Source organism: Ursus maritimus, unplaced genomic scaffold, assembly GCF_017311325.1.
Source record: "Ursus maritimus isolate PB19 unplaced genomic scaffold, ASM1731132v1 scaffold_2, whole genome shotgun sequence".
Lineage (NCBI taxonomy): Eukaryota > Metazoa > Chordata > Mammalia > Carnivora > Ursidae > Ursus > Ursus maritimus.
This window is the reverse complement of record NW_024424452.1, coordinates 23,152,463-23,178,779: the sequence shown is the minus strand read 5'-3', so window position 1 is coordinate 23,178,779 and position 26,317 is coordinate 23,152,463. Positions and strand designations below refer to the sequence as shown.

General features: G+C 35.4%; 1 protein-coding gene across 1 annotated transcript in view; it reads left to right on the top strand.

Moving 5' to 3' along the window:
- Positions 1 to 26,317, top strand: part of LOC103668908 (ATP-binding cassette sub-family A member 3-like) — a 159,316-nt gene that overhangs the window by 16,419 nt on the left and 116,580 nt on the right. The window contains exons 5-8 of the mRNA XM_040636564.1: positions 535 to 794; positions 13,806 to 13,922; positions 14,273 to 14,390; positions 19,449 to 19,622. Of these exons, the coding sequence (XP_040492498.1) occupies positions 535 to 794; positions 13,806 to 13,922; positions 14,273 to 14,390; positions 19,449 to 19,622 (669 nt within the window). The remainder of the gene's footprint in view (positions 1 to 534; positions 795 to 13,805; positions 13,923 to 14,272; positions 14,391 to 19,448; positions 19,623 to 26,317) is intronic.

Genomic DNA, 26,317 nt, shown 5'->3' with positions numbered 1-26,317 from the left:
TTTTGATAGAGGTTGCATTGAATCTGTAGATCATTCTGGGTAGTATGGATATTTTAACAACAGTAAGTCTTCCAATCCAGGAACAAGGAATTTCTTTCCATTTACTTGTGTCATCTTTAATTTCTTTCAGCAATGTTTTGTAGTTTTCAGTGTATAAGTCCTTCACCTCCTCGGTTAAGTTTATTCCTATATATTTTATTCTTTTTGATGCTATTGTAAATAGGATTGTATCACATCTTATTTTGAGCATCACTTCTATTTATATGTCTGGTATGTCTGGTATTGAATTCTCATTTATTTTGGCTGATAAAATTACATAAAGCAACTATCATTTTCATGTAGTATTTTAGTTTTGGGACGATAGTAATACAATTCCATGTTATTTATTATCTGTTTGTGTTCCAAATCACTATAGGCTTTGGGAAATTATTTTGTTCTTTGAGTTAAAAGCTTTGAATTACCCAAATTGCCTTCTGTGTTTGCCTGGCTGTTTCTTGGTATACTGAACTTGACCATCTTTGTTTTCTCATTTAGGGTACATCAGAGAAGGGTTCCTGCTTTTGCAGCATGTCGTAGATCAGGCCATCATGACGTACCATAACGGCAGAGCTGTAGAACAATTGTTTAATGATGTCTTCATTTATCTTAGGAGGTTTCCATCCCCTGCTTATTATAATGATAGTTTTTTGTCGCTTTTTATACATATCTTCCCTTTGATAATTTTACTTATCTTTTCTCTAACTGAACTTACGCTCATCAGGACCATTGTTTCGGAAAAGGAAAAGAGATTAAAGGTAACTTCACTTTCTTTGTGGCATTTTGGGCCTGTGGAACAGATTTTGTGTTCTATACATTTAGCAGTGGTGAATAGTTATATCGCAATAGTAATATACAAATATACAAATTTTCTGATGTTCTACTTTTATCTAAATTCTTGATTTGGCCTGTAGATTTATTGACTGAATGACTATTTAACATGAATATTATGGAGAAAGGTCATATATTAAATGTCCTGAATCCTTTTTGGAATAAAATGGGCAACAAAGAAATAATCATATAAGCTCTTAAGTTAGACTAATTTAAGATATACTTTAATTCCAAGATTTGAGATGAATTTCAATGTTAAGTCAAATTAAGACCATACTGTAAAAAACCGTGGCTCTAGAGTCAGAGAGAAAACCATTGACTCATCCATCTATCCGTTAATTTGTTCATTTATTTATTAATTATCTACTTTTTATCAAGGACTTTGATAGAGCTCTGCTTTAAATCTTGGCTCCACCAATAATTAACTCTGTGATCAGAGCCTGTTTCTTAAGATGTAAATTGAAGATAATACCAAATGTCTAGGGTTATCAGGGGGATTAAGTGACATTTAATCTTAAAAAGTATCTAGGTCAGTCTCTCACCTATAGTAAGCACTCAACAAATGGGAGTTAAAAAGAGAGGACACAGTTTCTACCTACTAGTTGTTAAAGGTTTAGTTGAGGAGATATTAGGAAACTGAGTTACTTTTATAATATTAAATACCTACAGGTGTGGAAAAGTTATTCTTAAAGTACTGAGGGTGTGATGCTTGGTCTGTGCAATGGGGAGACAGCCCCAGAGGATGGGCTTTGAGACTATCAGTATCCTATCAGTGTTCCTATCAGTGCTGCTAGCAGAAGAATGACTCTGGAAAGGAAGTGGGGGGAGCTTGACTTAGATTAAGGGTTGCCAAGATTTTTGCAGAAAGCACAGAACAGTAAATTTTTTAGGCTTGTGGTCCACATGCATCTTTGTCACATATCCTTTTCCTTTCCTCCCCCTTCTCCCCCTCCCCCTCTTCTCCTCTCCTTCTCTCCTCCTCATCGTCATCCTCCTCCCCCTCCCCCTCCTCTTCCTCCTCCTTCTCTTCCTCCTTCTTCTTCAACCATTTAGAAATGCAAAAACTGTTCTTAGCTCACAGGACATACAAAAGTAGTTTATGGGCTGGATTTGGCCTATAGGCTGTAGTGTGCTCCCATAAAGTTTGACTCCGATATCGAGGCTGAAGACGTGGAACCAATTGTGAGGCAATTATAACAGAGCGGGAGAAAAGCAGGGAGGGCCTAAGTCAGGGTGGTTTAGAACAAAGGAAGGAAGAGTTTAAGAAATATTTGGGTGGTAGAAATCAGTGGAAATGAATATGTACATAATTAACTTCATATTCTGGAATTTTGCACACACTTCTTTCAGCAGCTTTCTTTTCCACATATCAGGTTATTCTTAATGTAGTTTGATCTTGTATTGGTGTGAGGAAATATGCTGTGTTTCCTGAAGGGACAGTGATGCTTGGGTTTAATGAAGACAGAAAATTATAGAAAGAAAAATCATTCTTTTCTGGGGCAAGGGACTGTCCCTCCTTCCAGGTTGCCTGGATATGCTAATGAAATTATCATCCCCCAAATCACCCAGGCTTGAAACTTCAATCTTATCAGTATAGTATAGTATGGTATGGTATAGTATAGTATAGATAATATTTAGAATGCTGCCATATCCTGCCTCTATAACTTTTAGGTAAGTTTCTTAACTTCTCTGTGCCTTGACTGTAAAATGGAGGTAAAAATTCTCCTACCACATAGGGTTATGGCAATGATTCAAGAGATACTGGCTGTAGTACATAGGAAATGTTATGTAGACGTCCACAGTAGTTATCTGTTTTCTAAATTCTGTTTCTTTCTCTCCACGTGTAGGAATGTTGTTTTCTAGTACAAGCTCTTTCTGATTTTTTACCATCCAGCTTATGCAGAAATCCTCTCATTGGTTTCCCTAACCACCGTTTCTCCTTAGTCTTACTTCACATTAAACCCTTTTCTTTCCACCTCAAATGGTTCATTTTGTACCATTCTTATTTTTGTTTCTTTGACCAGCACGTCTTTTTCTCTTTTAGAACTGGTGAGTAATCTCTTTGAAATCTATTTTCAACTACAATTTACTAGTTTTCTCTTTGTGTCTCCAGGTCATGTTACACAAACTTCAGTCAGGTAGTTTAAATTTCTATTTACTTTTTCATTTTAAAGTTTCTAATTGAAATATAAAATACATACATATAAAATATACATACCTATGTGTACATATCACTGAATTACCCAACGTGAACACACCCATTTAACTACTATTCCAGTCAAGAAATAGAATGATGCCTGCAATCCAGAAATTCCTCACATTCCATCCAAATCACTACACCACCCCTCTTCCACAAGCTCTGGGTGTTACACACAACTGGTGAATCGTTGAACACTACATCAAAAACTATATTGGCTAATTGAACATAATTAAAAAAAGATAATCACTAACTTCTAAAACCCTATGTTAGTGTTACCTGGTTTTGAACTTTATTTAGATAGAATTATACAATAGCTTTCCTTTTGTGTTCTTCTGTGTAGCTACAATTTGGCCATTTTCATTGCTGTGTACTATGACATTTGATGAATATTTCACAATGTATCACTCTTCTGTTGATGGATGCTTGGTTGTTCATTTATTGGGCTATTACAGTAAGCTATTGTGAATATTTTAGTGCACACGTGCACATTTTTCTGTTGGGTTTATACCTAGGATTGAGGTTGATGGAGTGTACAGTATACATGTTTTCAACCCTGTTAAATAAGGCCAAATGTTTTTCCAAAATGTTTGTGCCAGTTTGTTTTCTTAATCAGTAACGTATGAGAGTTAACTCTTCCTCTGTAAGTATGCCAACACTTGGTGGTGTTAGTCTTTTTAAATTTTAACCATTCTGGAAGGCGTATAGTGGTATCTCATTGTGGTTTTATTTTATTTTATTTATTTGTTTGTTTATTATTTTTTAATTTAAATTCAATTAGCCAAGGTATAGTATAGTCATTGTGGGTTTTTAAAAAAATTTTTTTTATTATATTATGTTAGTCACCATACAGTACATCCCTGGTTTTTGATGTAAAGTTCGATGATTCATTAGTTGCATATAACACCCAGTGCACCATGCAATACGTGCCTTCCTTACTACCCATCACCAGGCTATCCCATTCCCCCACCCCCCTCCCCTCCGAAGCCCTCAGTTTGTTTCTCAGAGTCCATAGTCTCTCATGCTTCATTCCCCCTTCTGATTACCCCCCCTTCTTTATCCCTTTCTTCCCCTACCGATCTTCCTAGTTCCTATGTTCCATAGATGAGAGAAATCATATGATAATTGTCTTTCTCTGCTTGACTTATTTCACTTAGCATTATCTCCTCCAGTGCCGTCCATGTTGCAGCAAATGTTGAGAACTCGTTCTTTCTGATAGCTGAGTAATATTCCATTGTATATATGGACCACAACTTCTTAATCCAGTCATCTGTTGAAGGGCATCTTGGTTCCACACAATAGCTAAATCGTGGAAGGAACCGAGTCATTGTAGTTTTGACTTCCCTCGTTAACTAATGTTGTTGAGCACCTTTTCATATGCTTATTGGCCACATGGATATCCTCTTTTGTGAAGTGTCAGTTCAAAAGTCTTTTTCCCATTTTTCTATAGGGTTGTGTGTCTTTTTTCATCAATTTACATGCATTCTTTATATATTTTGAATACTAGTTTTTTGTGTGATGTATGTGTTGCAAGTATTTACTCCCAGTCTGTAGCTTGTCTTAACAGTGTCTTTGGATTTATAGATGTTATTGATTTTGATGTAATGAAGTCTTTACCCTTATGATTAATGCTTTCTGTGCCCAGCCTGTGCTGGCTGAGTTCTCCCTAGGTGTTTAGATAGTCTTCTTTTCTAATCTTTGTATTTAAGCCTCCAAATTTACCTCTAGTCATAACTTTAGTTGCAACCTACAAATTGAAGTATAGTATTTTCTTTACCATATAGTTCACAAGAGTTTTAGTTTTCATTGTGGATTTTTTCTTTGACCCATAAGATAATTAGAAAAGCATTTAAAAATTTTCAAACATATTTGGAGCCAGAATTTGAGTTCAGTTTTTTGAAATTTTGGTGGCACTAGCTCTGTGGGCTAGACTGTAGCCAATGTTAGCAAACGTTCTACATGCATGTGTGCACTAAAAACAATGTGTATTGTGTGTTCAATGGGTGTAGCTTTCTGTGCATATTATAATAATGTTATTCATATTTTATTTTTAGAGAGAGTGAAAGAGAGAGGTGGGGGAGGGGCAGAGGAAGAAGGAGAGTGAGAATCTTAAGCAGGCTCCCTGCCCAGTGTGGAACCTGATGCAGGGCTGGAACTCACAACCCTGAGATCATGACCTGAGCCAAAATCAAGTCGGACACTTAACCAACTGAACCACCCAGGCACCCCTATATTGTTCATATCTTTTTTGGAAAAAAAAAAAAAAAGATTTATTTATTTATTTTGAGAGAGAGAGAGATCGTGCATGAACATGAGTGGGAGGGGCAGAGGGAGAGAGAATTCCAAGCAGACTCTGTGCTGAGCATGGAACCCAAAACCAGCTTGATCCTAGGACACTGAGATCACACCTGAGCTGAAACCAAGAGTTGGATGCTCAACTGACTGTGCCACCCAGGTCACCTCGTTGTTGATATCTTTTTAAAAACTTTATTATTATTATTTTTTAAGGGATCTCTACACCCAGTGTAGGAGTTGAACTCACAACCCTGAGATCAAGAGTCACATCATGCTCTACTGACTGAGCTAGCCAGGCTCCCCTGTTGTTCATATCCTTTTTTTTTTTTTTTTAAGATTTTATTTATTTATTTGAGACAGAAACTGAGAGAGAGCACACATGTGCAGGGGGAGGGACAGAAGGAGAGGGACAAGGAGATTCCCCACTGAGCAGGGAGCCTGATGCAGGGCTTGATCCCAGGACCCTGAGATCATGACCTGAGCCGAATGCAGTTGCTTAACTGACTGAGCCACCCAGGTGCCCCTCTTTATATCTTTAACATGGATTTTTATGTCAGTTATATCAGTTATGGAGGGAAGTATGTTAAAGATCTCCGTCTATTATTATTGACTATTGAGTTGTCAGTGTTCATGATTGATTGTTATTAGAGCACTTTTTTAATGAAAGCTCCTTTAAAGTCATTATTAGACAAAGCAATAAAAAGCTGCAAAGAATAAAAAAAAAAAAATAAAGTCATTATTAGATAATTCTAATATCTGTGTCATCTTGATTTGGCATCTGAGGATTTTCTTTATGGTTTTAGAGTTTAAATTTTCCTTATCTTAGTTTGCTGAGTAATTTGGGGTTGTATCCTGAATATTTTGAATATTGTGTTATAAGTCCCTTGTTCCTTTTGAAAATTTTCCATTTCAGTATGTAGTTAATCTCTTTATATTTAGAATACACATCCTTGCAAATGACAAGTTCCCATTCTTTTTCATGGCTGAATAATATTTCATTATATATATGCCACATCTTCCTAATCCATCTATTGGTAGACACTTGGGTTGCTTTCATATCTTGGCTATTATAAATAAGGCTGCAATAAACATAGGGATGCATATATCTTTTGTAATTAGTGTTTTCATTTTCTTTGGGTAAATACCCAATAGTGGAATTACTAGATCATATGGTAATTCTGTTTTTAATTTTTTGAGGAACCTCCATACTTTTTTCCACAGTAGCTATACCCATTTGCATTCCCACCGACAGTGTGAGAGGTTCCTTTTTCTTCATATCTTCACTAATACTTATTTCTTGTCCTTCTGATTCTAGCCATTCTGGCAGGTGTAAGGTGTTATCTCATTGTGGTTTTGATTTGCATTTCCTGATGATTAGTGATGTTGAACATTTTTTCATGTGTCTGTTGATTATCCATATGTCTTCTTTGGAAGAATGTCTATCCAGGGCCTCTCTGTTTTTTAAGTGGATTATATGTTTTCTGGGTATTGAGTTGTATTAAGTTCTTAATATATTTTGGGATGCTAACCCTTTATTGGATATATTATTTACAAATATCTTCTCCCATTCAGTAGCTTGTCTTAGTTTTGTTGATTTTTAATGTACAGAAGCTCTTTATTTTGATGTAGTCCCAATAGTTTATTTTTGCCTTTGTTTCTAGACATATCTAGAAAAACGTTGCTATGGCTGATGTCAAAGAGATTACTGCCCATGTTCTCCTCTAGGATTTTAGTGGTTTCCCATCTCATATTTAGGTCTTTAATCCATTTTGAGTCTTTGTGTATGGTATAAGAAAGTGGTCCAGTTTCATTCTTTTACATGTTGCTCTCTGGTTTTTGGAACACCATTTGTTGAAGAGATTTTTTCCACTGCATGTTCTTTCCTTCTTTGTTGAAGATTAATTGACCATACAGTTGTGGGTTCATTTCTGGATTTTCTATTGCATTGATCTGTGTGTCTGCTTTTGTGTTAATACTATACTGTTTTGATCAGTACAGCTTTGTAGTATAACTTGAAATCTGGAACTGTGATACCTCCTTTGTTTATTCAGGGTCTTTTGTGGTTCCATGTAAATTCTAAGATTGTTTGTTCTAGCTCTGTGAAAAATGCTGGTGGTATTTTGATAGGGATTGCAATAAATTTGTAGATTGCTTTGGGTAATATAGACATTTTAACAATATGTGTTCTTCTAATCCATGAGCATGGAATTTCTTTCTGTTTGTGTCATCTTCAGTTTCTTTTGGTATTTTATAGTTTCAGAGTCTGTCAGTTCTTCAGTTAAGTTTATTGCTAGGTATTTTATTATTTTTGGTGCAATTGCAAATGGTACTATTCACTTAATTTCTCTCTTTGGTGCTTCATTATTAGTGTATAAAAATGCAACAGATTTCTGTATATTAATTTTGTATCCTGTGACTTTACTATTGCTGTTTTTTTTTATTGAGTCTCTTATCATTTAGTTGAACTTATTGTCTTATTGGCTATAACTTATTGTCAATAACTCTTAGTTGGGTTATTTTCATGGTTGCTTTAGGGTTTATAGTATACATGTTTGCCAGTTTTGTCATACCTTTTACTTCTTTACAATGTATTGGTATTATTTTTGCTTTTAAAAGTAAATCTAAAGAGATTTAATAAGAAAAAAGTTTTATATTTTTCTAGTGTATTTCTCACTTTCTGTTCTCTTTATTTCTTGTGTAGATCCAGATCCATCCTATATCATTTTCCTTCTGCCTGAATGTCTTAACATTTTTTTGTAGTGCTGTTCTATTGATTTTATTCTTTCAACTTTTATATATCTGGCAAGGTCTTTATTTTGCTTTCATTTTTGAAAGGTATTTACGTTGTGTTAAGAATTCTGAAGTAAGAAGTTTTTCCTTTAGTATTTAAATATCTGATCCATTTTTATGTTGCTTCCCCTGTTTCCAGTGAAATGGGGCTTTCCCCCACTCTGTACATAATGTGTCATTTTGGGAGGATGCTTTATAGATTTCCTGTTTTACTAGTTTTCAGCAATTTGACTATGATATTCCTTTGTATAGTTTTCTTTGTGTTTCTTGTGCTTGGATTTCATGGAGCTTCTTGTATCTGTGGGTTTGTGATTGGTCAGAATTTTGAAAAATTTTGATGTTTCTATTTCTACATATCTCTTAGGCCATCTGTCTCCCTTCATTCCCTCCGGGACCTATATTAGGCTACCTGAATTTGTCTCATGGCTTATTGATGCTCTTTTCAATTTTTTCAGGCCTGTTGTGTTTCATTTTGGTATTACCGTGTCTTCAAGTTCAATAATATTTTCTGCAACATCTAATCTGATGTTAATTCTCTCTAGTGTATTTTTTGTCTCAGATACTTTTATATTTTCTATGTGTTTACTGAGCATGTAACATTTTCTTATAGCTTACTAAGCAGATGGAATGCAGTTGTAGTAATCTTTAGTATCCTTGTCCACTAATTCTATAATTGCACATTTGTGTGTCAGTTTTGATGATCGAGTTTTCTTTTCACTTGCTGTATTCTACATATGGGTCATATGTCTCTTCCTTTGCATACGTCATGTATTATTTATTTACTACTATATAACAATATTACTACAACTTAGTAGCTTATAATAAGCACATTTATTGGTTCATAGTTTCTGTGTGTTGGATTCAGGCATGGCTTTGCTGGGTTTTCTGCAAGGCTGCAATCAAGATGTCATCCAGAGTTGTGGTCTCATCTGAGTCTCAAATAGGGGAAGAATCTTTTCTAAGCTCTTTTAGTTGTTGGCAGAGTTCAGTTTTTATAGTTGTAGGACTGAGTATTTTAGTTTCTTTCTGACTTGGATGTAGGCTGTCCTCAGCACCTTGACTTATGGGCCTTCTACAATGACCTACAGCATCATCAAATTGAGCAGGAGGGAAGAGTCTCAGAGTGAGAGAAGTGCCGTAATCCTATGTAACATAATTGCAGAAGTGACATTTCATCACCCTTGCTACATTTTATTGATTAAAATAAGTTGTGTGACCCACCCACACTCAATGGGAGGGAACCACACAGGAGTGTGAACAACAAAGGGCAGAGAGGCTAGGGGTCAACTTAGAGATTGTCCATCACATCAATTCTTTATTGAATGCCGGGCATTGTGGATTTTACTTTGTTGTGTCTTGGGTATTTCTGTAGTCTTATATTCTTCAGTTTTATTTTGAAACTGAGTTAAATAATCTGGAATCAGTATTATCCTTTGGGGTCTTGCTTTTAATTTTTGTTAAGTGGGACTAGAGTGGCATTTATTCTAAGGCAGTAGTTCTCAACTGGGGTCTCTTTTCTTCCCAGAGGACATTTAGTAATGCCTTGGGATATTTGTATACCTAGGATGATTGCTACTGGCACCTAGTATGTAGTTTAGTGTTGCTGTTAAATATCCTATAATGCATGAGATAGCCTCCCCTCCCCCCACAATTAAAAATTAGTCCGAAATACAAATAGTGCTGACAGTGAGAAATCCTGATGTATATGACACACGTAGGATAATGCTTTGCACTGAATATGTTTTCAGTAGAGCTGAGGTTGGAAAACCCAGGTCTAGGGCTAAATTTGGCCCACCGTTAACACAAAATCCTTGGACGTATTCTACTTATGACCCATAATTATGTGGTTTTAAATTATGTGGTTTTAAACTCTGGCTGGTGGGAACAGGAACTATTTCTAACTATATGTATTTGTTCTTACAAGTGTTTCTTGTCATGGCCCTGACCCCATTCTTCATATATACAGACTGATGAGTACTAACATGAAGATTATAGGAGTACTTTTCAAAGATCCCTGGAGCTCTCCCTCTGTGATCATCTTTCTGCTGTTATCTGACATTGCAAACTCCAGCCACCTTGTCCTCCATGGATTCCCAGCTGTCTTCTGCTCTCAGGAACATTGCTGGGCTCTCACTCCAGTTAGCTAGGGAAGTAGTTAGCAACTAGCTAAGTGATTGATCACGGGGCTAATCTCTTTTGTTTCATTCTTCTCTAAGGGACTACTGGCCTTTATTGACTCATCTTCCATGTCTTGAAAATCAGTTTTTCACTTGTGTTTCTTTCCTTTAAAAATTATTTTTTACTTTTTTAGTTGACATATAATTGACCTATAAAGTGTAGAGTTTTAGGTGTACAACATAATGATTTGATATATGTATACGTCGCAAAATGATTATAATAAGTTCAGTTAACATCCATCCCTATACACAGTTATGAATTTGTGTGTGTGTGTGTGTGTGTGTGTGTGTGTGTAAGGAGAACTTTTAAGAACTATTCTCTTAGCAATTTTCAGATATACATATTGTATTGCTAACTCTAGTCATCATGCTGTACATTATGTCCCCAGGATTTAATTATCTTATAACTAGAAATTTGTGCCTTTTAAGCACCTTCCCCTACCCCCAGCCTCTGGCAACTGCCAGTCCTGTGTATCTGTGAGTTGGCTTTTCGTTGTTATTTTTGTTTTTAGATTTTGCATTTAGTGATATCATAAAGCGTTTGTCTGGCTTATTTCACTAAGCATAGCATCCCCAAGGTCCATTCCTGTTGTTGCAAATCAAAAAATTTCTTTCCTTTTTATGGCTGAATAATATTCCACTCTATATATGTCCTTTTTTCACATGTATCTGCCTTGAAATTTCACTAAGTATAATGCCCTGAAGCTCTGTTTGTATTGTTGCAAATGGTAGGATTCCTTCTTTTTTATGGCTGAGTGATATTCATTGTATAGATGTCTTTTTTTGTTTTTTGAAGTTGTTTCTAGTTAGAGAGTAAATCTGGTCCCATTTGTCCCATGTAGGCCAGAAGTGGAATCCTTCCATTTCTCTTAGATTTTGTTTATATTAGAAATTTTGTATGAAAGAACTGTAGAGACCATGTGCTCTTATTTAAGACAGAGTTACCTTGCATCTTGGCTGGGTTGCTGCCTTAGCTTCATTCACCACTCATTTTAAGATACAGGCACACAATTCCAAATGATTTTCTTCTAAAATATTGATGTCTATTACATAAATAATGTATGTTAAAAAATAAAAATTGACAAGGAAAACAGGCCTGAGCCACTTACCAAGAGATCTTTGAACAATTTAGTATATCTATACATATAAGTTTGCCACCTGGGAATTTTGGTGTCCTTTGTAGGTTACTCAGGTTCATTGTAAACTTTCTCTTTTTGATTTTTCATTGAAATTTGCTTTAAAGGACTGAATTTGTCAGTGATCCTTAGTAAATCTCTTTTTTTCATGGTTCTGTAGTCTTTTCATTAATACTTTATTTCCTTATTTGATTCCTTGGCATAATAAAATATACCTGAATCCATTTCTAAGGATATTGGAAAGAATCAAATGACCAGATATCCTCACATTTATTTGCTTATTCAGTACACGATTTTAAGCATTTCCTATGTACTAGACCGAGGACACTAAGGCCTCAGAGTTTAATACTGAAATATTATAATTAAAATACATTACTTTAATGATATAGTAAAAAACCCCTCTTTTGAATAGCTTTTGGAAACTAGCACCACTAATTTGACTCTTTTTATTATCCTTTTAAATTAAAATGATCGTGTAACGTTTTAAGTTTTTATTTAAACTCGTTAGTTAATGTACAGTGTTACATTATTTGCAGGTGTACACTGTAGTAATTCAACAGTTTGTAAGTCACGCTGTGCTCATCATGACAAGTGCACTCCTTAATCCTCATCACCTGTTTCACCCATCCCTCCACCTCCCTCTTCTCTTATAACCGTCAGGTTTGTTCTCTATAAATAATAGGGTCTATTTCTTGATTTCTCTCTCTCTTTCTTTTTTTCCCTTTGCTTCTTTGTTTTGTTTCTTAAATTCCACATGAATGAAATCATATGGTATTTGTCTTTCTCTGACTGACTTACTTCACTTAGCATTTTACTCTCTAGCTCCATCCATGTCATTGCAAATGGCAAGAGTTCATTCTTTTTTATGGCTGCGCAATATTCCAGTGTATGTATGTACCACATCTTCTTTATCCATTCATCAGTCAATGGACATTTGGGCTGTTTCCATAATTTGGCTATTGTAAGTGATACTGCTATAAACATTGGGTGCATGTATCCCTTTGAGTTAGAATTTTTGTATTCTTTGGGTAAATGCTGGATCAGGGGTAGCTCTATTTTTAGCATTTTGTGGAACCTCCATACTGTTTTCCACAGTGGCTGCACCAGTTTGCATTCCCACCAACAGTGCAGGAGGGTTCCTTTCCCCTTTTCTCCACATCCTTGCCAACACCTGTTGTTTCTTGTATTGTTGATTTTAGCCATTCTGACAGGTGTGAGATGATATCTCATTTTGATTTGCATTTCCCTGATGATAAGTGATGAGCATCTTTTCATGTGTCTGTTGGCTGTTTGTTTCTTGTTTGGAGAAATGTCTGTTCATGTCCTCTGCCCATTTTTTAATTGGATTATTTGGTTTTGGGGTGTTGAATTTTATAAGTTCTTTATATATTTTGGATACTATGCTGAATTATAGTTCACAAAGCTCACTACTAAAAATCTGTGAACTTGCCCATAATGTTATTTGGATTTTAGTGTTGACAGATGAGGACATTGAGGCACAGAGAGGTCAAGGAGTTTGCTCAAGGTTATATTGCAGGTAAGTGACAGAGTGAGGATTCAAACCAGGGGAATCTGTCTCAGATTCACTGTACCACAGAAAAGTAGCCTCAGAAATGTACAGAGGCAGCATGATGGAGGGGGAAGAGCACCGAACAGGGAGCTCCTTCCGTGCAGCTTTGTAGCAGCAACTCACCCTCTTTGAGTCTGGCGTTATGATCTATAAAATTAGAAGGGTTTATGTAAATTAGGAAATAGCAAACTTTACCTAGAAACAAAACCAGATAATATATATTTTAGGCTTTGCAGGCCATATTACAGCTATCAATTCTATTATAGGATGAATGCAACCACAGTACAGAAATGAGTGAGCATGGCTGTGTGCCAATAAAGCTTTATTTATAAAAGTAGGAGGCAGCCTGAATTTAGCCCATAGGCTGTAGTTTGCCTGTCCCTGCTTTAGTATATAATTGAATTAAAGCTTGTATTACCTTTCTTTAAGACTTCCTGGAGGTAGAATATAATGAAGAGAAAGGTGGTCTTATTTTTTGTGTTTTAAATTTTTAGTTAAGTATTTCTTGTGTTAGAACCACAACTGGTAAGTTATCAGGGAGGAGATCTGGACTCAAAATTCTGAGTTGGAATTGTAGCACTGCCACTTGTTAGGTGGATGGTTTTGATCAGGTCACTTAACTATTCTGAGACTCGATTTCTCTGTAAAATGAGGATGACAATACTTAACCTATGTAAGTTTTTGTAGGAAATAAGTCAGATAATATTTATGAATGCATTTTGAAAACTATGAATTGTTTTTCATGACATTTGGTTTGTGTTTACTCTCTACAGGAGTACCAGCTCATGATAGGACTCAGTAATGCTATGCTCTGGGCTTCCTATTTTGTCTCATTCTTTCTGATGTTTTTAATTATCATCTGTTTACTATGCGTGATTTTATTTGTCAAGGCAAGTATGTATTTGAATGCAGAACGCTGCATCTAAAGTTCGAAAGGGTTAAAATAACGGTGGGAATGGGCTGAGTGGGTTTTATTTTCTGAAAGAATACATGCATAGTTTTTCACTGAGTCCCCTTGGGAATTCAGAAGTGGCTCGGTTTATCAGCACACAAAACCATAGACCTAGGTGGGCAGCCCTTCCCCAAGAAAAGAGTTACTTAGTTCACTTTGCATCTCTCTGAGCAGTGACCCATTTCACTAGGACTACTCAAGTGGTAAGGGTATTTTCTTTGGCCTCCCTTGTTTATCTATGACACCTCTTCCAGTAGGACTAAACTGACATCCCACTTGTTTTGTTAGATCGTACCTGAGGTAGTCCTCCAGTACAGTGACCCATCTCTCGTCTTCGTCTTTTTCCTGTGCTTCGTTGTCACCTCTATATTCTTCGGCTTTCTGATTTCCACATTCTTCGATACAGGTGAGTCTAAGACTCCTCCGTTGACAGATTCTCAGCGTTTCAGTTGATCTTAAAGATGATTGCATTTGGGAGCTCTTTCTAACCTTCAGCTGCCACCTCATATCCAGGCTCTGCTTATTATACTTTAACAAAAAAGACAGATATCATATACACGTAAAATGACTTGAGAGGAAGGGCACAGGAAAATCAATACAGCAGAGGATGCCCGTAAAACTGACATAAGGTCACATGTGACAATAGGGTGTCAACTGAAATAGGGTCATGTGGAAATATTCATTCATCCACTCACTTGCTCTTTAAAATCTTTGGATCACTCACCACATTCCTAGAACCACGTCAGATATGCAAAAGGCACATGAGAATCGACTTCTACCCTTTGTGTTCTCACATTTGAGAGGGGTATGTAACTGGATAAATTCAGACTGGGCTAAGTTAGGGAATTTGTACAATTACTTCTCCAGTGGTCATTTTCTGTTATCATTTATTAAAAAATAAGTATATCTTCTTTTTTAGATAACAAATATTCACCATTTTCACCTTTATATCTTTCATATATGCTGAGTAATTAGAGTATTACCTTCTCTTGGTCATTTAAGGTACAAGTACTATAAAACAAATTGCTTTATGGTAAAATTGACATTTCATAGGTATTTTTATTGTTTTCGGTAACACTGCTACCACTTGGTTGGTTCTTACAAAGAAGAGAGTCATACCTACCACCTGTCATGAAGTGTAGTAAAACTATGAGTGCAGAGACTCATTATGTCAAAGTCAGGCTGAAGGTAGCTTGCTGAAGAGCAGGTAAAGTGGACAAATCCCCAGAAGCAACTCATTGGCCAAAACAACTATGATACTGATTAAATATTTTTTAAAAATTCTTTCTGTTTATAAACATTGCTGAGGTGGCACAAAGTCCAAAAAATTAGATGGGAGGTGATTGAATGCCAAAGATAGCTTTTGTGTTGGGATTTTCTGTTGAGCACTAGAGATTTTGGTGTTTTCTTCTGATAGCAATTCAGGGGCTAAGGGAAGTCTGGAGAACCTGCCAAAGGTGGACTATTTAAGAGGTACACCTCAAATAAAGGTAAAACGTCAAAGAGCCGCTCTTGCTGTGCAGGTGAATGAGAAACAAAGGTGCCACACAGAAGGAACAGCAAATTCTTGCTTTGCTTACATTCACCAAGGTATTAAGATTGTGGTTTATGTGAGAAGGGCATCAGTGAATGCAATCAGTAGATAAAAATTCCAAGTTTTAATAGCAGAAGATTAGTGAGTTATATACAATTTTATATTTGGAAGTTACAGAAGTGCTACTTTATCCTTCTTGCCATCTGCTTACATATCTGAAGATTTTTGATTGTTTTTTGTGATTCCTGTTTTAGTTGGCTTTTTGACTAAATAAAACTACATGTATTCCCTAGGGAATGATCTATATATGAGGTGGTATCATTCTATTATATTTCTACTGATGCTTTTCCATATTTTTTATTATAAGTCCTTTAAGCTTTTTCATGGCATGAAAGAGATAACAAATGCAAGAGTGTATATACAGTGTACATAATAATAAAATGAACACCCAGGTGCTCCCCCAAGTACTCAACATACCGCACTGGAAAACAGAAATTGTTGGTGTCTAAGGAACGCTTTGGGTGCTCCTTTCTGATAATAACCACTATTCTGATTGACTTTTCTTTACAGCTTTCCCACTTATGTATCTATCACTAGTTAATGCATTGCTTAGTTTTATTAGTGAAATTACACTATATGATTTGGATGTAACATGCTGTTATGATTTAAGCTTTATCTATATAGTTATGATTTCATTTTTACTGCTATATAGTGTTCTCTTGTACAGTTATCTGTTTTACACTTGATGGGTATTTGGGTTGTTTCTAGTTATTGTTATGAATAATATTGATGTGAACATTCTTACATATGTCAGCTGGTAGATTTTTTCTGGGGCACATAATTAGGAGTGGAGTTTCTTACTCAGAGTATGTGAGCATGTTACCTTACAAGGTTATGTCAGACTGTTTCCAAAATGGTTGTACAATTTCAAATTTCTCCTAGCAGTACATAAGTATCTCTGTTGTTTCAGACTTTTAAAATTTGTATCATATTTTGAGGTGTGAAAGGTATCTCATAGTACTTTTAATTTGTAATTTCCTGGTAATTATTGATGCTGATCGTATTTTTAGGTTAATAAGAACCATGTGTGATTTTCCTCTATAAAATGCCCGTTTACATCTTTGACCACGTATTTTTACAGCTTTATAAAAGTATAATATACATACCATAAAATTCACCCACTGGTAGGTTTTTCAAGTTATGCAACATCACCAAGTCTCATGTTAGAAGTTTTCCATCACTCCTAGAATTTCCTTAGAGCTAATTTTCAGTCAATCCTCATTCTTATCTCTCTGATACAAGGCAACAACTTATCTGCTTTCTTTCTACATAAATTTGGCTTATCTAGACATTTGGTGTATATGGGTAAAGTAAGTATGAAGTCTTTTCTTCTTCTAAAATATCTAGTCTAGCTTCTTAACATAATGATTTTGAAATCCATTCATGTTTTAGCATGTATCAGTATTTCCTTTCTGTTAATTGCTGGATAATATTTCCTTATATGGATATATAACATTTTGTTTATGCATCCCAGGGTTAAAAGACATTTAAATTGTTCACAGTATTTTAGGCCATTATGAATAACACTGCTATGGCTATTTACATACAAGTCTTTGTGTGGACGTATGTTTTCGCTTCTGGAAATGGAATTGTTGGATTGTGAGATAAATTTAAATTCAACTTTTAGAGAACTTCCCAATTTTTTCCCAGTGTGGCTATACAATTTTATATTTATCCCCACCAGCAGTGAATAAGGGTTCCTGTTTCACCACATCCTGGCCTTTTTTTCCCCCTTTAATTTAACATAATTTAATTTAATTTAAAATTCCAGTATAGTTAGCAAACAGCATTCTGTTAGTTTCGGGTGTACAATATAGTGATTCAACATTTCCATACAGCACACCGTCCTCATCACAGGTGTACTCCTTAATCCCTATCACCTATCTAACCCATTCCCCCCCACAACCTCCCCTCTTATAACCATCAGTGTGTTCTCTAGAAGTAACAGTCTGTTTTTTGGTTTGCCTCTCTCTCTCTCTCTTTTCTCCCCCTTAGTTTGTTTCTTTGTTTGTTTGTTTAAGTAGACTCCACATTGGGCTGGGGCCGAACTCAGGACCTTAAGATCAAGAGTTGGATGCTCAACCAGCTGAGCCACCCAGGTGCCCCTCATTTGTTTTGTTTTTTAAGTCCACATGTGAGTGAAATCATATGGTATTTGACTTTCTCTGACTGATATATTTCACTTACCATAATACTCTCTAGCTTGGAAGTCCTCAGGAAGTTAAAAATAGAACTACTATATGATCCAGTAATTGCACTACTAGGTATTTACCCAAAGAATACAAAAATATTAATTCAAAAGGATATATGTACCCTGATGTTTATAGCAGCATTATTCTATAATAGCCAAATTATGGAAACAGCCCAAATGTCCATTGACTGATGAATGGATAAAGAAGCTGTGGCACACACATGCGTGCATGCGCGTGCACACACACACACACACACACACACACACACACGGGAATATTACTCAGCCATAAAGAGGAATATTACTCAGCCATAAAGAAGAATGAAATCTTGGGGAGTGTTTTTAACACTCACAAACACCGTCTCAGAGGGTGACCTGACCTCATATTAACTTAATCATCCTTTGAAAGGCCCTGTCTCTAACTATGGCATATTCTGAGATACTGGAGGTTAAGGCTTCAACATGTGAATATTGGGGTGGTGGACACAATTCAACCCAGAACACCTGGTATTCCTAGTAATTTATTTAATGTAAAGCACTGCATATAAAAATTGTGGAAATCACTTGAGTCTTTGGATGACTTTTTTTCCTGCATAGAGGATTTACTTTTAAATCCATCAGTCATTTAGGTGTGGGGCTCTAGCACCCCTAGATTAGGGGTGTGATAATAATCCAATAAGAATTTGAGGTGATTGAAAATGATCCGTTTCTGGTACACCTGTACTTTAGATGTAGCCTTTCAGGGCCCTAAGTAAAAGTTTGAGGTATTAATTATGGCTTCTTTTCTTTAGCGTGTCTTAATTTCTGTATGCCTTTGACATTGTCAAAAACTCTGCTCAGTCCCTCAGACTCTCAGCCACAGATTTTACAAATGCTTCGAGGTGAAAATTAGCATGAAATTTTAGACTTACCTCTCCTGAGTTCTCTTCTTACCTCGATTTTGGCCCTGCAAATTATCCCTTACTGGTAGCTCTCTGTCACTTAACTAACTTAAAAAGTATCACTTTAACATATAAACAAATTTAAAAAATAATTTGTCTAGATTTTTCTGTTGTCATTGAAAGAGTTGGTCTGAAATAATGCAATCCCCGTGACACATAGCATCCTAATCCAGATGCTTCTCTGCTACACTGACTTTTTTCTGTCTTTTTAATGTACTGTTTTATAAAGTATTAAATAAGTATTCAAAGTATCATGGATAAGACTGAAAATATATTGTCTAAAACCACTGTCAGCTTTTTCAGTTTTCATCTTCCAACATTCCAAAATAAATGGAAACAGGTGTATTCATATGATGAGATTAGTGGTGGTGTCCATCTAGAGATCGTTAGGCTGAGCAGTCACGAATTAAAAATGAAAAAGGAAGCTTTTATAAACATAAGTCCTTTTTTAGATAAGTAAATATTCATTGTCATAGCATTAGCATTAGAAGGAGGATGAATTCCAGCAAAGTTTATTCCCTGTACCACTCATTCATTCATTCATTCATTTAAGGAAAAATATTTATTGAGCACCTGTTCAGCACTGTTCCAGATGCTCATGATACAGTGGTGACCAAGGCAGTTTCCCTTCTTTTGTAGGGTCTACATTTTAGAGCTATTTGTAATGAGATGAGATTTCTACATCAAGCTTTTGTAGTTTACTTGAACTGACTCTGTGTTTTCCTTCTTACTTTTCAGCTACTTTGGCTGTTTCTGTTGGAGGTTTCCTCTATTTTGTCACCTTCTTTCCATATGTGTTCGTGAGCACCTTGTATACACAGATGGCCCTCACCGAGAAGCTGGCTTTCTGTCTCTTTTCAAATGTCGCTGTAGCTTTGGGGGTTGATTTTATAAGCAAGATGGAAATGAAGCGTGAGTCTTTCCTTTGTAAAATTGACTTTGGTGATTTGATTCCCAGGAAGAAAAGGCATGTGATCTGGGATTGCCAGTGGAGTGGGTGGGACAGTGGGTGAGATTGGATTGTAGTGTTTCTTAAATATTTCTTTTCTGGATTGTAGTATTTTTTATCATAAAAATGATATCTCTGTAATATATATATATACACACACACACACTATATATATATATACCTATGTACATGAACATATATATGCAAATTATGTATGTATGTATTTACATGTCTTTGTATCAGTGGGCTCATCTTGAGGAGCAGTTTTGCCACCTAGGGGGTATTGGTAATGCCTAGAGATATTTTTGGTTTTTGATTATCATGTCTAGCGGAGGACTACTACTGATACCTAGTGTGTAGACGCCAGAGATGCCACTAAATATGCTACAGAGTACAGGACATTCCCCGAAACAGAAGTATCCAGGTTCAGATGTCAGTAGTGCTGAGGTTGAGACAGCCAGCTAATATCCATATTTTAACATTTGTGAGTTCACACTGTTGCATCTAATTCCTATCCAATGTGAAGAGTTCTTCCTAGCTTTTCCCTGTATATATAGGGACAAGAGAAATGTGCCCCCCTCACCATTATCAATATAATTACACTTTTGTTCAGTTTTGTACTACTCCGGAAATAGTTAGGGAACTGCCCACCCATACCACTGTAAGCAACAAACATATTAAGTATGGTAATTGTTTGTAGTTCTACATTTAGTCTGAGGCTGTGTAGTCAAAGTATTATGTTAAAAAATTACTTGGGTTAGTACTCCTTTTTACTTTCAGTGTAATTATTCATTCGAAATATAAGTAGGCACATTTGTTTCTGTTTGTATCCCATTTTTCATCCTGTCACCACTGTTAGTTTAATATAAATTTCTGAGTATGTAAAACATTAACACAATTTGTAGAAAGTAAAAACTATAGAAAAAGCATAGTTAGATAAGAATCATTCCCTTCTCTTACCAGTACATCTCACCCTTGTAGAGATAATATCTTACTTAATTCTGTTTTATCTTTTTCTGTGTTTTATTTTCTAAAAAATTTGCAATTTTCTATATTTTCTTGTTTTCCTCAGTTTCTTTTAAAAATGTTAGTGTACTGCATACTCCTTTACAATGTGCTTTTCAGCTAACATTATGTTTTAGAAAACATTCCTTATGAGCTTACAGACACATTTTCATTAGTTTTAGAGATACATTGTATGGGTGTGGCAAAGTTCATTCAACCTATCTTCTATCTATGAGCATTTAGGAGCCTTATAGTATTTTGCAATTAAACCTGAAATGAATTATCCATATGTATTTTTGTGTTATTGGATATGTAGAATAAGGGTAAATTACCAGAAGTGGGCCTGGAGTAGGGTTTTGATAACAAATTTAATTCTTCGATAGATGTAGAAATGTGTTTCTAAATCCATTTTCCTTGAGTAAGTTTTAGTAGCTTGTGTCTTGTATAGAATTTGTCCATTATATGTAAGTGGTCAAAATTGTGAACATAAAGTTGTTCTTCATATTCCTTTATTATCTTTTTTCTGGGTCCTTTAATATATTATTAAGCTTTACATGCAGTAAAATTGCCCCTTTTGGGGGTGTACAGTTTTGTGAGTTTCAATAAATGTATATATTAATTTAACCTCCACAGCAATCAGGAAACAGAACCATTTCCTCATAACAAAAAATTTCCTTGTGTTGCCCTTTCCATTCAACCCCTAATACCTAGCAGTCATTGATCTGCTCATCTAGGCAGTTTTGCGTTTTCTAGAATCCATGCAAATGGAATTATATGGTTCTGACACTGGCTTCTTCCACTTAGCCTAAGGCATTTGTTTTTCATCCACGCTGTATCAGTAGTTCAGTTCTTTATATTGTAAAGAGTCAACTAATTAGGGATCCTAACTACATATGAAAAATCCCTCACCTTTGCTGTATAACATGTGTCTGTTCTGTTCTGTTTTGTTTTTTATAATTCATGTTTCTCTTCATTTGAGGTTGCATTTTTTCTCTCTCTCTTTTTTAATACTCTCATCCTGGTGGGTATGAAGTGGCATGCTATCATGGCTTTTTTCTGTAATGACTAATGATATTAAGCATCTTTTCATGTGCTTGTTGGACATTTGTACAACTTTTTTGAAGAAATATCTATGCAAGTCCTTTGCCTAATTTTAAATTGTGTTGTTTGTCTTTTGTTAAGTAGTAAGTGAGTAAGAGTTCTTTATATATTCCAGATACAGCCCCTTTATTGTATGATATTTTCTTCCATTCTGTAGATTGTGTTTTAACTTTCTTGATAGTGCCCTTTTATGCACAAATGTTTTTAATTTTTATCACATCCAATTTATTATTTTGTTGTTTGTGTTTTGGTGTCATATATTTGCCAAATCCAAAGTCATGAATATTTGCCTGCATGTTTTTCCTAAGAGTTTTTTTTAAAAAAGTAGTAGCTATTTAGGTTTTTGATCCATTTTAAAAAGTTAATACTTGCTGTAAGGGAAGAGTCCAACTTTATTCTTTTGCATGTGCATATCCAGTTATTTCAACATCACTTGTAGAAATAAACCTTTTTCATCCAGTGTAATTGTCTTGGAATCCTTGTCAAACCTAGTTAGCCATTACTCACAGTTGTATTACTTCGATCTATATGTCTGTCTTTCACCAGTACCAGTTTGATTACTGTAGCTTGGTGGTACTGAAATCAGAAAGTGTGTCTTTCAGCTTAGTTCTTCTGTTATCAAGATTGTTTTGGCTATTCTGGGTCTCTTGAAATTCCATATAAACTTTTTCAACAATTGGATTTTAACTTTTTATTTTATTTTTAAAAGTTTTTCTTTAAATCCTAGTTAGTTAACGTACAGTGTAACAGTTTCAGGTGTAGTGATTCAACACTTGCAGATGACATCTGGTGCTCATCACAGCAGGTGCACTCCTTAATCCCCATCACCTATTTAACCCATCCCTCCCACCCATCTCCCCTCCAGTAACCATCAGTTTGCTCTTTATAATTAAAAGTCAGTTTCTTGGTTTGCCCCCCTCTCTCTTTTTCTCTATGCTTGTTTTGTTTCCTAAATTCCACATATGAGTGAAATCACGTGATATTTGTCTTTCTCTGACTGACTTATTTTGCTTAGCATGATACTATCTCCATCCACATCATTGCAAATGACAAGATTTCATTATTTTTTATGACTAATATTCCAATATAAATAAAAATCTATCTCACATCTTCTTTTTCCATTCATCAATTGATGGACACTTGGGCTCTTTCAGTAATCTGGCTATTGTAAGTAACTCTGCCATAAACATAGAGGTATATGTATCCTTTGAAGTTCCATATAAAATTATAGTTCAGGGGCACCTGGGTGGCTCAGTTGGTTAAGTGTCTGACTTATGAATTGGGCTCAGGTCATGATTTCAAGGTCATAAGATTGAGTCCCCTGTCAGGCTCTATGCTCAGCATGCAGTCTGCTTGAGATTTTCTCTCCCGCTTCTTCTGCCCCCTCCCTGCTCACGCTTTCACTTTCTCACTCTCTAAAATAAATAATAAATGAATCTTAAAAAAAATTTATGGTTCAGCTTTTTCATTTCTCAAAAAGGGCTTTTGAGAATTCAATAGGTATTGTCTTGAATCTACAGATTGCTTTGGGTACTGTTGCCATCTTAATAATATAGTCTTCTGATTTAAGAACACAGGAAGTTTTCCCACTTATTTAAGTCTTCTTTAATTTCTTTTGGTGATATTTTGTAGTAGTCAGCATACAAGTCTTGCAGCTCCTGTTTAAATTTATTGATAAGCCTGTCATTCCTTTGATGCTATCGTAAATGGCATTGTTATCTTAAAATCCTTTGTAGTTGTTCATTACGAATAGATAGATGTATTGCTGATTATTGTATGTTGACCTTGTATCCTGCAACTTCGCTGAATTCTTTTATTAGCTTTAACATTCTTTTTGACGGAGTCTTTAGGATTTTCTATGCATAAGATTATGTCATCTGTAAGAGTAGTTTTAGTTTTTCCTACCTAAGTTTTTTTTTTAATTTTTTAATTTATTTGACAGAGAGAGAGACAGCAAGAGAGGGAACACAAGCAGGGGGAGTGGGAGAGAGAGAAGGGGGCTTCCCGCTGAGCAGGGAGCCCAATGTGGGGCTCGATCCCAGGACCCTGGGATCATGACCTGAGCCGAAGGCAGATGCTTAATGGCTGAGCCACCCAGGCGCCCCTCTTCCTACCTAATTTGCCTTATATCTTTGTCTTGCTTAATTTCCATGGCTATAACTTCATATACGTATGACGTTGAGTAGAAGTGGGAGAGTGAACGTGTTCATCTTGTTCCTGATCTTGGAAGAAAGTTTTCTGTCTTTTACTTTTGATTATTATTTTAGTTGAGGGTTTTTCATAGGTGACCTTTATCCCATTAAGAAAGTGCTTTCTCTTTCCCATCTTTAAATGTTTTTTATTATTATTGTTATTATTATGAAAGATTATTGATATTGTCTAATACTTTTTCTTTATCCATTGAAATGAGCATGTAACTTTTTTTTCCTTCTTTTTCCCCAGCTTTATTGAGGTATGGTTCATAAAAAAGTGTCTATATTTAGGTTTTGCAGTGTGAATTTTTAAAAGGTGTACAATGATACATGATGATTTAATATACAACATGTATGCTGTGACGTGATGATCACAATCAAGTTAACACATCCATTACTTTAAATATTATTTGTGTGTGTGTGTGTGTGGTGACAATATTTAAGATCAATTTCTTAGCAAATTTCAAGAATTCAATAAATTATTATTAACTACAATTACCATGTTGTACGTCAGATCCACAGAATTTATTCATCTTATAACTGAAAGCTTATTCCCTTTGACTAACATCTCCCAGTTTTCCCAGCCCATGGTCCCTGGAAATCATTCTTTTACTCTCTGGTTCCAGGAGCTGTTTAGATAAAATATATAAGTGAGATCATATATTATTTGTCTTTTTATGTCTGGCTAATTTCACTTAGCATAATGTCTTCCAGATTCATCCATGTTGTTGCAAATAGCAGGATTTCCTTCTTTTTTATGGTCGATAATATTCCTCTGTGTGTGTGTGTGTGTGTGTGTGTGTGTGTCTATATGTATGTATATATATGAACAGTTGACCCTTGAGCAATACAGAGGTTAGGGCACTGACTGCTCATGAAAATCCATATATAACTTTTGACTCCATAAAAACTTAACTACTAATACTCTAATGTTGGCTGGAAGTCTTACCAATACCATAAATAGTAGCTTGATTCATATTTTATATGTCATATGTATTATATACTATATTCTTAAAGTAAGCTAAAAAAAGAAAGCATCAAGAAAATCATAAGGAAGACAAAATAAATTTACAGTATTGTACATACATATTTTTTAAGATATTTATTTATTTATTTATTTAATCTGAGAGGGAGCACGAGCAGGAGGAGGGGCAGAGGGGGAGGGAGAGGGAGAGAGAGAATCTTTCAAGCAGACTCTGTGATGAGTGTGGAGCCTAACAAGGGGCTTGATCTTACAACCTTGAGATCATGACCTCAGCCTAAACTAAGAGTCAGACACGTAACTGACTGGGCCACCCAGGTGCCCCTGTACATATATTTATTGGAAAAAAACCACGTATAAGTAGACCCACAATTCAAACCCATGTTGTTCATGGGTCAACTGTGTAAATATCACATTTTCTTGGATAATAGAATGGGTATTTTCTTTATCCATTCATCTGTTGATGGATACTTAGGTTGTTTCCATACCTAGGCTGTTTGAATAATGGTGCAGTGAATTTGGGGGTACAGCTATCTTTTCAAGATCCTGTTTTCATTTCTATTTTTTTTCCTGTTTTCATTTCTTTTGGGCATACACCTGGGAGAGGGGTTGCTGGATTATATGTTTGAAATTTTTGAGGAACCTCCATACTGTTTTCCACAGTGGCCATACCAGTTTAAGGTCCCATTAACAGTACATCTGGGTCAAGAAAAGAATATGTAGGAGTGGGACGTTATTTTAAGATAAACAATAAAATGGACTAAAATGGAAAGTTTGTCTACTTCCAAGTTAGAGTTCAATTCATATATCTTGATATAATTAAATCATGTAAGTAGGAACTAATAGTTCTATATACATTTCCATTATCTCCCTTGGGTCTCATTCTAAATGCAAATGTACATAGTGTAAGAATATATAGAGGCTACTTCTCTGTGTCACTGCTTATAAAAGAGTAAGTAGTAACACCAACAAAATAGTCTAAGAGCTGCCTCCAAAATTAACATTAAAGGGGTTTTCAGGGAAATCATTACGTAGTATGTTTGTTTTGTCTTTGGCTATGTGTTTAACTGTCTCATTCAAAAGGAATTCCTATGCAACACAAAAAATTTTTTAAAAACCCAGAAAAACCCAAACTAACCTATAACACACAGATCAAACAAAGTATATATGGTCAGAGATTCCATCAGGTGTTTAAAGATGAATTTACTTCTATTTTTAGTACCTAAAGTGTTTTGAGAGGGCATTCATTAGTGTAAACATTTTAATCTATACACATAGTATAGTATTAATAAGAAATCCTGTATTAAATTCAATTCAAATTGGATTTTGCAAGTTAGTAACAAGTGCTTTGACAAAGTTATAGAAAGTGCATTTTCTT